This window comes from Chanodichthys erythropterus, chromosome 3 (genome assembly GCF_024489055.1).
Source record: "Chanodichthys erythropterus isolate Z2021 chromosome 3, ASM2448905v1, whole genome shotgun sequence".
Classification (NCBI taxonomy): Eukaryota; Metazoa; Chordata; class Actinopteri; order Cypriniformes; family Xenocyprididae; genus Chanodichthys; species Chanodichthys erythropterus.
Window position 1 is genome coordinate 34,292,546 of NC_090223.1, and position 13,103 is coordinate 34,305,648.

At 36.9% G+C, this 13,103-nt stretch overlaps 1 protein-coding gene across 1 annotated transcript; it reads right to left on the bottom strand.

Moving 5' to 3' along the window:
- Positions 1-137: 137 nt before the first annotated feature.
- On the bottom strand, positions 138-12,013 carry cyth4a (cytohesin 4a). The gene is made up of 14 exons (XM_067381903.1): positions 11,879-12,013; positions 11,388-11,448; positions 10,651-10,724; positions 10,412-10,476; positions 9,617-9,683; positions 8,464-8,582; positions 8,299-8,379; positions 8,084-8,196; positions 3,866-4,014; positions 3,111-3,222; positions 2,757-2,833; positions 2,553-2,624; positions 2,083-2,237; positions 138-1,254 (listed from the first exon to the last, which is right to left on the bottom strand). The coding sequence occupies exons 1-14, from the start codon at positions 11,882-11,884 to the stop codon at positions 1,170-1,172; spliced, it is 1,236 nt and encodes a 411-aa protein (XP_067238004.1). The 5' UTR covers positions 11,885-12,013; the 3' UTR covers positions 138-1,169.
- Between the last annotated feature and the right edge of the window lie 1,090 nt (positions 12,014-13,103).

A 13,103-nucleotide genomic window follows, 5' to 3' on the forward strand; every position in this document is an offset into this window, starting at 1 on the left:
TTTTCTTCAGTAGACGAACTAAATTTTAATTTCAAATGTTTTAGAAACGTTCTCTCTTGGTCCATCTTAACATGCACATGTATATTCATGTTTGTACTGTATATGTAGTTTGTACAGCATTCAATTCAATGCACGTTTATTTGTATAACCGTTTTACAATACAAAATGTTTCAAGTCAGCTTTACAGAAAAGTATGTTTAAAATATTACAATCCAGAAGCCAGAGGTGACCGTCAAGAGGAAAGAAACAGTGAAGTACTTGCATATGTTAATTTAACTGGAGAAAAGTATTTTTACACATTTACACACAAACACACACACATAAACGCTACAGGACTTGATTAACACTGCCCTCTGCTGGAGAAAAGAGGAAAAGACTTTTAATCAGATCAGCCTAGTGCAGTCATTGTATTTTAATAACATGGTTTTAATGTATTTACAAGTTTATTTAGTAGTTCTCTGTAATTACATAAGCTTATAATCAAATAATGATACATTCATTAAATACATTTCAATCTGATAACAATTAATGCTAACTGGCACTGCAATATTTACAAGATAGACATACTGATTAGATTTAAAAAAAACTATAATTATAATATTATAAATGTTTTAGTCAAATGGAAAAATACACAGGAAAAAAAAAAAAGCCAAATAGTGATTTAAAACAAACACCCTGTTAAATGTAGCTTAATTTAAAGTTTTTTCATTGAAAATAAAATTCAAACATGACTAGAAAAATCCTACAGTTATCAGGTGACACTATACAAACTTTTTCAAGGTCAGAGTTATGGCTTTTTTTTTCTTTTCTTTTTTTTTTTATTTACAATATTTTACAAATAAAAGAAACTGCAATCTTTCCAGTGCTAAATTTTCACTGTAAAATTTCTCGTAAGCTTTAAATAAATTAAATAGGAAATTTTTTTGACAAAAATTTTTTCCTGACCACAACACCACTGTGTGAATGAACCCTGAGGCTGCACACATAGCAGCAGTGACCTCTGCGTGTTGAGAGGGAGGCCTGAGAATTAGCACCCTGAGAACCTCATTCATCATTTCCAGCTCACTCAGTCAGTACCATTGGCTACTGTTGGTACTTCAGTCTGTGTGCAGCTGTTCAGAAAGATCAGATCTTGTCAGTTCATTAATCAGTCAGCTGTCTGATCAGCTTCAGTCGTGTTGTTCGGTGTGGCTGATGATCTTCTTCTTGCGTGCAGACACCAGGTCATAGAAAGGGTCTTTTGTGATACAAGCTCTAAGAACAAGAGAGGAAACAGTTAAGACTCAGAGACTTTTTTTTTTTTCTCAGTTCCTCTGTCAATGCTAACTGTAAAAGCTTTTTTAATTATTTTATTGTTAATGTATGACTAAGTGTGCACAAATTTCTAAACATACTTGACTTCCTCTTTCCCATGACCTACAACAACACATTGCTGCACTCATGAGAAGTAATTTGTTCATGCAAATCTTGATAAAATGTGTGTCGCTTGTTCAGTATCTACATCATATTCTTCTCTCACATTCCTTTTAATGTATACTATTTTCATTTTAATTAATGAATTTTTCGTCAATCTTTGGTTATGTTATTTTTATGTAAAACACTTTAAATTTCCATTAATTACTGTATGAAATGTGCTATATAAATAAACTTGCCTCGCCTACATTGGTTCCTATAATAATGATGTATTCATTAGCACAATGTAAAAACAGAACAGAAAACTGCAAATTTTGCAAACAGTCTAAAACCTTTGACACGTTCACTGCTTAGTGAATGTCGCATAGTGTGTTATATGAGGAAAGAGACACCATTTCAGAAAGTATTGCACTTTTTTGATGTTACATGACTATGATCCTAAATTATGAGAAAATTATGACTTGGAATCCTACTTTAAAATCATGCAAACAGACATATTCCAGCAAAACTGAATTTCAAATCTCATGACGATGTGGTTTGAAGTACATTTGTAAACACTGGATGTCTCGTCTGGGGTTGTGTGCCATTCGGAAATCGTTAATGTTTATTGTATCTGTTTATTTTTAATAGTTCATTTGAGTTCATCTATCATACTGTGCTGTCTGGTACCTGATGGACTGGATCCAGTCTGCACGTTCCTCTTCAGAAGCAGCACTGAGTCTGTAGGAGTGATGTTTGCCCATCACAACTCTCCCATCTGTCTCTGTTTTACATGCCTTTATCGTCTCTCCTTTACGATGAGGGCTAAACAGCTCCAAACAGAACTGAATGCGCACATTTCAAAAGAGGAAATGCATATGCTGTCATTTTCAAAAGGTTACATTCCATGGTTACAAGAGCATGTCATATCACACACATTTAAATGTCGCTTGGTTTTACGACATGCTGACTCAGAAAGAAAAACAGAAATCAGGATCTACTGTAGGTAGAGGTTGATTATAGCAAGAGGTACAGTTATCACTCAGTGACTAAAACAACCATAAAACAGCAGGTGCAATAGGGCCTATAGTGAAACACACTATCTACTAGATCAGTGATAATAGATGAGGTGTGGAATGAAAATACCATTGGAAAAGTACCTGTTTGTGTGTGTCCTCCACCTCTTTAACACATAAGTTCTCTAGGGGAATGATTCCTTTTGGTTCTTGGTCCTAGGGAGGGAAAAGATTGCCTTTTAATGACTCAAATATTCTTATTCAAATCAGAAAAAACAAACAAACAAACTAATTTTAATGTGTTTTATATCAGCGAGCTTGACATCTTTGTAAAGGTGGAGTACTTACAGTGGTATATTGGAAATAATAGAGGCAGCTATCAGTCAGAATGAACCACCTCCTCTTCCAGGTCTTTATTCTGCCACCTATGGATTAACCAGAATTGTTACTAACATTCAGAAATACCAAGATGATCAGAAAGAACTGTTGGTTTCTTGTCCTCTAATCTGATTGGCCGAGCTGCACTGGGCTGCTTCATAGCTTGTAATGCCGCTTGATCAAGCAAATTATAAGAACTAATAATGATGTAAAATGCTTAACTGCAATGCAAACAGAGGTTTATTATAATAGGGATGAAGGTGCCATGTGATGACTTTATTAACTATATTATATAAGTATTAGCTGTACAAAAGAAAAACAAACCTTCTTTTAGAAGCCAGCCCTCTCGATCCGGATTAAAGAAGGTGTGAGTGAGATCATTGCCGTCATCTTCTGGGATCTTAAAGGGTTCGTTCTTAATGCTCTCATAAAGTTTCTACAGAATAAAGAGAAATTATCAACACATGATCATTACAAAATCATGACATCAACAGTGGATTATAAAAATATATACAAATCTAATTTTCCTCTGAAATAAAAAAACGAATAATAATAATATAATTAATGACATTTCTAACTAAATTTACATTTATGCAGTTAGCAAATGCTTTTACCCAAGCAAGGCGACTTACATATGAACTATAGTGCTGTTCAAAATGTAAAAAAAAAAAAACATCTTTTAAATGTTTTTGACAGAAGTCTCTTATGCTCATCAAATCTGCATTTAATTGATTAAAAAATAAAAACAATAATATTTTGAAATATTACAATTTAAAATAACTTTTCTATTTTAACATCTTAACATCTTTTTAAAAATAACTTCTTAACATTTTTTGCTGCTAAAAAATAGCATGTATATGAAATAGAAACATTTTGTAACATTATAAATGTCTTTACGGTCTCTTTTGATCAATTTAATGCATCCTTGCTAAATAAAAGTATTAATTTCTTTAAAAAAAAATAAAAATGGTAGTGTATCTGAATAAAAAATCCTTGGATTATAAAATACAGTAGATGTGAGTGTTTGGTCTGGTAAAGCTGTGATTTGAGGGAAAATGTGACCATGTGACCTCTCTCACCTCGAGTAGTTCATTGGGAAGATCTCCTCCATTGTTGATTCCTCTGTTCATGCTGATGAATCGTTCTAGTGTGGTCTTGTCTTTCACATTGGGGTTGTGCAAACTTGTGTTGAGCATGATGATAGCGAAGGAAAGGATGTAACAGGTGTCTGCAACACAAAAGAAAACACACATATATCAGTGCTTTCAAATTTCTACATGAAAGCAGTCTATAGCAGTGGTTCTCAGCTAGTTTTACTTCAGGACACAGATTACTGTCACCCCACTTTTTGAGCAGTAGATCTAAGCTTAAATGGATGTAATTCATAAATGCTTTGGAACGCAGACCTAACGTTGGTCTCTTTTTAAAGACGCTCAGCATATTATTGCAGAAGTGAAAGCAAAAAATTGAAGTTATAGAGGCAGAATTTTACTGTAAAGTAAATGCACTGAATTAAACATGTTTCCTTTATACAAAATATACATTTTACTAAATAATTTACACTCTAAAATTGCAAGAAAATCATATGTCTATTCAAGTTGTGTTCCAAATTCAAAAAATGGCTTTCACAGAATGAATTTTGAGTTTTTGATGATTACTAAAATATGTGATAGGAAAAAATAAAAAAGCAATGCCAAGTCCCCCTAGCGGGACACTTGTAGTTTACAGTCTATAGTAGGGGTACTCAAATATAAACTTGAAAGGTCCACTTACCAAATTTCCATTTAGTCTGAGGTCCAGAAAAGTGATGGTCAAATTCCAAATAGAGAACACCAACAAAAAAAACAGAGGCAATCCCCAGAAGTTTCGAACTATACACAAAAAACGACATGGTAGGCCTTTTAGTGTGAAAGGTGACACCTTCTTTTTGCCACCAGTTGTTTAAACTTGGGCATAAAAGGTGTGAGGGCCAGGCGGAGGCACTGATGTAAGTGTTCATTGGTGAGTGTGCTGCGGTATGCGTTTTTTACCATGTTCATGGTTGAAAAGGCAGATTCACAGCAGTATGTTGAGGGAAACATTGTGAGAATTTGAAGGGCCATCTTCTGCAGGAGAGGAACACCTGCTGCAGTGACCATCTTCGTCCAGAAGGTGACAGGGTCACAGTGAGATTCCTGCAGTGCTAGGTTTTCTTGCAGCTCAATTAGCTCTGTTTGCAGAGAAGCAGCACTGGCCCATTGGAAGACTTTCGTGGCTTCAGTTGAAAATTCTGCAATATTTTTGACAAGAAATGGATTTTCAATGCACAGCAAGACTTGTTTTCCCAGAGGGAAATCTTCAAAGCGACTTTGGAAATTTTTGATCAGCTTGTCCAGGAATTCAGCATAATTGTGATGATGATGTTTTCCTGCAGTCTGATCCAAAAGTCTTGGGAAGTGAAGCAGGTCCTGCTCTAAGTCACATTTGAAAACCTCCAGCTTCCTCTGAAAAGCACGGACAGCTGACATGAGGCCACACACTGTGCTGTTTTTGCCCTGGAGCTTCATATTAAGGTCATTGAGATGGGAAGTAATGTCAGTTAGAAAAGCAACAATTTCCATTTCCTCTTCATTCTTCATGAAATCCACAAACGGTTTGGCTTTTGCACTCTTCTGATCCAACAGAAATGTCTCCAGCTCTTTCCGCAGTGCCCAAAACCGCTCCAGTACCTTGCCTTTACTAAGCCACCGGACGTGGTTGTGAAGGAGCAAATCATCAAATGTTGCATTCACCTCTATTAGAAATGAGCGCAACAAACGATGTTGCAGAGCAGAGGATGCTCTCAGATAGTTGACAAGTTTCATGACTGTTGTCATGACTTCCATGTACCTTTCTCCAAGGCTGGCACACAAAACCATCTGGTGAATTATGCAGTGGTATGCCATGAGGTCAGGGTGGTGAGCTCTCAAGCGTGCCACTAATCCCCTCTCTCTCCCAATCATACTTGGCGCTCCATCAGTAGCAATGGAAACAACATGCTTCAGGTCTATCTCTCTGTCTCTAAGCATCTGTGTCACTGCTTCATAAATATCGTCCCCCCTTGTGTGTCCATGGAGGTTTGTGACACCCAAAACATCTTCATGAAATTCTCCCTTTTCTTCATCAAAAAATCTGACAAAGACCATGAGTTGTGCATTGTCTGTGTTGTCTGTGGATTCATCCACAGCCAATGAAATGAATTTGGCTTTTTTTATAGCAGAGCTAAGTTGTTCAAGCAAATCATCAGCAAGTATTTCAGTTCGTCTTGCCGCAGTGGAATCAGAACAGGGTATTTGGCTTATTTTCTTGATTATTTCATCCTTTTGAGTCCCTTCAAACAGAGCAGTCACCACTTCACTCATACACTCCTTGACAATTTCAGCATCAGAGAAGGGTTTCTTGTGTTTTCCCAGGACCCATGCTACTCTTAGTGAGGCTTCTGTTGCCCGCTCTTGTTGTGTGGCTGATCTAACTATTACACTGCTTGTAGCTGCATAGGCTGATTTCAGCTGGTTTATTTTTGTTGTCCTCAACTCTGTGTTCTGAGGGAAATTTTGTTCAAAATGTGCATGCTTGGTTTCGTAATGGCGCTTCACATTACCACTTTTGATGATTGCTACCGTGTCGTTGCAGATTAAACACATTGGTTTTGTGCTTCCCACGGGGAGCACGAACGCATATTTTTCTGTCCACTCACTTTTAAACTCGCGGTTTTCAAAATCGACTTTTCTTTTCTTATCAACAGACAGCTTTGAGCACGCCATTTTCACTTTTAGACCGCAAGAAAAGAACGGTTACCGATATTTGCACTGCTCGCAAATGATGAGACTGCCTGTTTATCTGCCTGGCCCAGAGCACGTGACCGGTGGATAAGTCTGACTGACTTGAGTGAGTGACGTTGCTATAGCGATGCAGTTACAGCTGATATGATCGGACATAGATGAAGCAGCCAAACCGAATAGAAGCCTCAAAGATATATAGCGCGGAATCACAATTGTTCACTGCACTGAAAACTCATTTGGATTATGATTAAAATAGCATGTTGGTTTTGGCATCGGTCCAGATTTAACCGTGTCTGGGTCCGGAAACGGACCGGAGTCCGCCTATTGAGTACCCCTGGTCTATAGTCAAACACTGAAATGTTTTAAAGGTGCCCAAGAATGCTTTTTCACAAGATGTAATATAAGTCTAAGGTCTCTCCTGAATGTGTCTGTGTAGTTTCAGCTCAAAATACCCCATAGATTTTTTTAAATTAATTTTTTTAACTGCCTATTTTGGGGCATCATTAAATATACACTGATTTTGGCAGCGCCGCCCCTTTAAATGGCATGCTCCCTGCCACACGAGCTCTCGACTATAATACAGTGCATTTACAAAGTTCACACAGCTAATATAACCCTCAAATGGATCTTTACAAGATGTTTGTCATGCATGCTGTATGCATGCTTCGAATTATGTGAGTAAAGTGTTTATTTTGATGTTTACGTTTGATACTGTATGAGTTTGATAGTGCTCCGTGGCTAACGGCTAATTCTACACTGTTGGAGAGATTTATAAAGAATGAAGTTGTTTATGCATTATACAGACTGCAAGTGTTTAAAAATGAAAATAGCGACAGTCTTGTCTCCGTGAATACAGTAAGAAACGATGGTAACTTTAACCACATTTAACAGTACATTAGCAACATGCTAACGAAACATTTAGAAAGATAATTTACAAATATCACTAAAAATATCATGATATCATGGATCATGTCAGTTATTATTGCTCCATCTGCCATTTTTCGCTATTGTTATTGCTGGCTTACCTAGTCTGTGCACAAATCCAGACGTTAATACTGCCTTTCCTAGTCTAATGCCTTGAACATGGGCTGGCATATATGCATATATTAAGGTCATACATATTAATGATCCCGACTGTTACGTAACAGTCGGTGTTATGTTGAGATCCGCATTTTTTCCGGAAGTCTTTTAAACAAATGAGATTTATATAAGAAGGAGGAAACAATGGTGTTTGAGACTCACTGTATGTCATTTCCATGTACTGAACTCTTGTTATTTAACTATGCCAATATAAATTCAATTTTTGACTCTAGGGCACCTTTAATATTACCATGAACTACATAAGCCAAACACTATGCTATATTATTAAGAATAAGGAAAAAGGGCATTTTGGTTTCTAAATGTCTCTTGAATTGTTGTTGAATTGATTGAATTGATGTTTTCATTTTCTTGGTAGTCAAACATGAAACCTATCCTCTAAATTCAGTGGCAAACTACCTGTGGACTGAAAAACCCCAGCATTACAGGTGCAGTAGCGCAGAGCAAAGGCCTCCATCATGCGGTCGATCTTCTGAGCCTCACCAGGTAGACGGAAACTCCACAAGAACTGCCTATATCCACAATCAAACAATCACAGATTCCCCCAAATTAGTATTTGAATATGTTACAACAATATAAAGAAATGAAACAACAAGATGTGGACCTCCTCTCACCTCAAAGCCTGAACTAGATTAAGGTTTGAAAACTCATGAAGGTGAACAAAAGCCTGCAAGATCTGAAGGTGGATCTCCTCCCTGTGGATACAAGAAAGAAACATCTTTTTCTCTATATCAGAGCCACAAGCAGTATTCGCCACAAAAATATCACCACCATCATACCTTTCTCCTAACAAATTGCCAATAGCTGTTTTATTGAGGCCTTCCTCTTTGTAGAGGAACTCCGCCACAGCCTCTGGTTTCCACTCCAACAGTTCATTATCCACTAGGTACTGGATACCCTGAAAATAACACACACAGTTAACCTCAATGAAATAATGCCAATTTTAAACCACAGACCACTGGCATTTCTGTTACCGACCATTCATTAAGAAACAGGATATAACATACAGATTGTGACGCATGATTAGCTATTGGCCTAAGTACTTATTTACAACAGTGCTATCTCTGTTTTAACTGGAATCAAGGCATTGAATCTCTTTTGTGGGTTGTACTATTTTGTGTGTTTTTGGATTGTTCTGCTGATGAAACACTGCAAGAATATCTTTTCAAGAAATTTCAGTAGACAAAGACAAAATTATAAGCGATCTAGGAGCTTCATACAGCTTTTTACAGTGGATGCCACTGAAAACACAGTAAGTCTATCCCTCATTGCTTTCATACCTCCCTGAGAGCAACATAGTGTCGGGCCAGATCCGGCCCACAACTGGTCCGCGTGTAGTCCACAGGTACCAGATGTGGGCTGGATCTGGCCCGACACTATGTTGTAGGGCTGGGCGATATATCGCATCGCAGATGAATCGCCTTCGATAATGAACACGATATTGCGTGGCTTGTCAGTGATCTACGGCTCTGTCTATTAAATGGCGCTCCATTTGAAAGCAGGTGATGGCGATTTAGCGGCAATCAGGGAACCGGCTTTACTGACGAAATGCGCGTGACAATCGCATGCGATACATCGCCCAGCCCTACTATGTTGCTGTCTGGGCTGTCATGGCACTGCTTTGTAAAATCTTTCATATGTAAGTTTCATATGATTGGGGGGATGCTTTGGTGAAACACGATCAAAACTGGTCATTGTTTTTAACACACTGACCATGTATATCGAGCTACTCGGAAAATGCAGTGTGGCTTCAGCTCACTTATTCTACAGAAAACACAGGATGTGGTTCTATCTCTCTTTCTCTGTCTCTCTCCGCCCCCTCTTCCTCTAACCTACTTTAGCTAAATCTCCTTGTAGATGTGAAGCTGTTACCCACCCTGCATGCATCACACTGCAGCGCTGCATGCAACTCAAATGATTCTTTGTTCATACCTTTTTTGGGTCCATGTTAAACTTCTTTTTGCCACACTGGATTCTCTTGTTCTTCATAACATTTTTACTAGAGGAGAATGAAAAAAAAAAAAATGATGTTGTTGTGACAAAAATGAAATACAATCTCGGTTCCACAAAATATTTGATGACAAGAGAGTGTTGATTCAGCTTAATCATGGTGTGAGTGTATAGTGGTCGATGAGTATAACCTGTCTAACATTTTCTGTGGCTTAGCCTGTCCACATATAGAGTTAGCAACGTCAAAAGCTCTTCTCGTAAAATTGATACCAAGAAACAGGAAACAGATACCCACGCTTATTGATGGTGTTTCGTGATGTGCAATAAACTGAACCTGCAAATGTTAACCGGTAGAATTCAATTCAAGGAAGATTCTGGAAACACACTTGGTGTTTTCTTAAACTTAAAGACTCAATGCAACTTTTCCTGACTAGTGACTATGGAACTCACATTGCAAGGTTAAGATTGAGGCCCGAATTTATTGATCACATGAGTCAGGAATCAGTTTGTACTCAGTTTTAGGAGACATTTAGATGTACATGGATTTAGACTGCTATGAGAAAAGACGTGGCTTCATTTTATTAGACAGTATAACTTGAATATAACTTGAATATATGTGTACATTATGAAAGTGGATATGAAAATGATTCATTCTTGTCATGAAGAACGATGAGAAAGAAACTACACAGCAAAAATATTATGTAGCAAATGCCCAAATCGATTTTTGTTCTAGTTGCTATGGTACCTCAGAGCTGAGTGATAGCGGTGAATACTCACTTCTCATCATCTGCCTCCATCGTTTGAATTTCTGTCATCATGTTTTCGATCTCCAGCCTGAGTTTCTGCAAGAGCAAAGACAATGATCTTTGTCTTTGTCATAATGGCATGTAGCTCACAAGTACTTCATCAGTTTTGCATTACATTTTTCTTTAGCACAAAATTGTATTTATTTGCTTAAAAGCCTTTGACACTATAAATAATCATGATATGCAGAAAGAGACTATAAAGCCAAATACCTGAATGTCATCTAGAATCACATGCTTATGGACGTCAGACTGCTTCTTGTCATTAGTTTGATACGCTAAAGGTGCTGAAGATGACAAGGGAGCAGGAATAGATCAACAGTTAGCATCAGATCCCTAAACTCACACTCATGCAGAATGTGGAAACACAGCCCAAATTTCTCAGCTAAATATAACATTGCTACTTCTGTTTTGGAGAACTGCTCCACATAGGATGTATTTTGGTCTGTTTCTGGTTGCATTTACACAACACTGACATTTCTGTGGATGACATCACACAAAATATTTATAATAAATATTTTCTACAGTTTATGATATTATTATCATTGTACACATTATTATTGTATCATTAAGTATCATTTTTAAGTAATTTCCCTCGAAACCACACAATCACAAGATTAAACATAAATAGCAAGCATTGCAAAAGCAAGTAAAATAATACGTAATATAATAAAAATGAATAAAAAGTGAAGAAAAAAAAACAAAACAGATGTATGGTTGCTCTCTTCAAGTCTCTTCAAGTCCTTCATTTTAACACCAATTTCTGCTGCTTTAATATCTCACAAATACTGTAGGCCTTTACGAAATGTCCAGTGATCAAGTTTAGATGAGGCTGATATCACAGGTATCCAACTACAGGTGCACTGGAACATTTTGCCTGAAAAGCCCCTAATTCACAGAACTTGCACAGCAGTCTCAGACCTTCAGCAAATGATTAAAGAAGAACATACCTTTCCCCCAGAGGAAGCTGTCCTTTCTTTGGGTTCCCATGTTGGCTGTGCTGCAGGGGGACTGCAGGGAAACAGGAAGATCAGGCTTCGAGTCAGTGAACAGACACAGATTGCATACTAAGACACATGTTAAATCTCGAAGTGCTGCAGTTACTATATTAGACAAAAGTCTATTAAAATAACGAAATCGAAATGTATTATGATAATGTCTTGATGAGGCCAGTTTTTCAGCTTACATATAATATTATTAATCAATTGATAATGTTATAATAGCCTTTTCATCCCAGCAACAACCTAACTGTCGAAAAAATCGAGGGGAAAAGACATACATATCATAACAAAACGATTAGTAAAATAGGTGAGATGTTATGGAGGTATAAAGATGTAAAACGTCTTTCTTGCCACTACTAAGGAAATCAATTACAAAGTAAAGATTAAAATGGAGGTTAAAGAAAGTTGTCAAAAGCAAGAAAAGCGGTGAAAACGCATACCTTCATATGTGTATCTCAGTGTGCAAGCACTCGCGGTCGTACAGTACGAATGTAAACGCCAAATGCGCTTTAATTAATGAACAAGCGCCGAGTTCCTGCGCGAGGAGGGTGACGTCAAGACCATGAATGACAGCCGAGCTCTTGTTTCCTCAGCATTTCCTCAACATGTCACAATTATTCTTTCTTGAATAAGATTTTTATCACAGCTCTATTCAGAGAATACGCTGACAGAAAACATGAGACTTTCGCAATACAACCTTTTTCAAAATCCTCCCCCTCACGGTTGAAAAAACAAAAAACAAATAGTAAAATAATAATAGGCTAAATTAAATGTATTAAATACTAATAAAGTAATACATTACAAATAATGAATAAACTACCCTATTTCAAATGTGCAATCAGTATAAATGAAATTAATATTCTAAAGCGAGTAGCTATAGGTTATGATGTCTTGCTCCGTGTAAAACGTAAATGTGCAGATTTTGCTACAGGTTATTGACATGACTGGAAACTACATCACACGTGCACATTATTTCATAATATGTTTTACCTATTATGTCAACTTCTTTAGGGCTAAAACTTTTTTTTGAAGGATTAGTTCACTTTCAAATTAAAATTTCCTGATAATTTACTCACCCTCATGTCATCCAAGATCAAGTTCATGTCTTTCTTTCTTCATCTTAAAAGAAATTAAGGTTTTTGATGAAAACATTCCAGGATTATTCTCCTTATAGTAGACTTCAATGGAACCCAAGCAGTTGAAGGTCAAAATTACAATTTACAGCGATCCCAGATGAGAAATAAGGGTCTTATCTAGAGAAACCATCGCTCATTTTCTTAAAATAAATAAATAAATAATGTAAGTTTTAACAATAAATGCTCATCTTGAACTAGCTCTCTTCTTCTTCTCTATTTGAATTCCAGCAGTGTAGACGCTGCTAAGTGTATTACTGCCCTCCACAGGTCAAAGTTTGAACTAATTGTTATATACTTGCACTTAGGGGTGTAAATCGGACAGTTCATCACGGTACGATATGATATCGATTCTTTCAGCCAGCAATACGATATTTGCCGATACCTCAAAAATTTCCACGATACGATTCGATTCGATTCAGGGCTATATCGATTGATTTATCGATATTAAGATATTATGTGCCAGGTTTATACAAGTTATATTTTTATCAACTCACAACCACAACCAAAATTGATAACATGAACTTTTCTT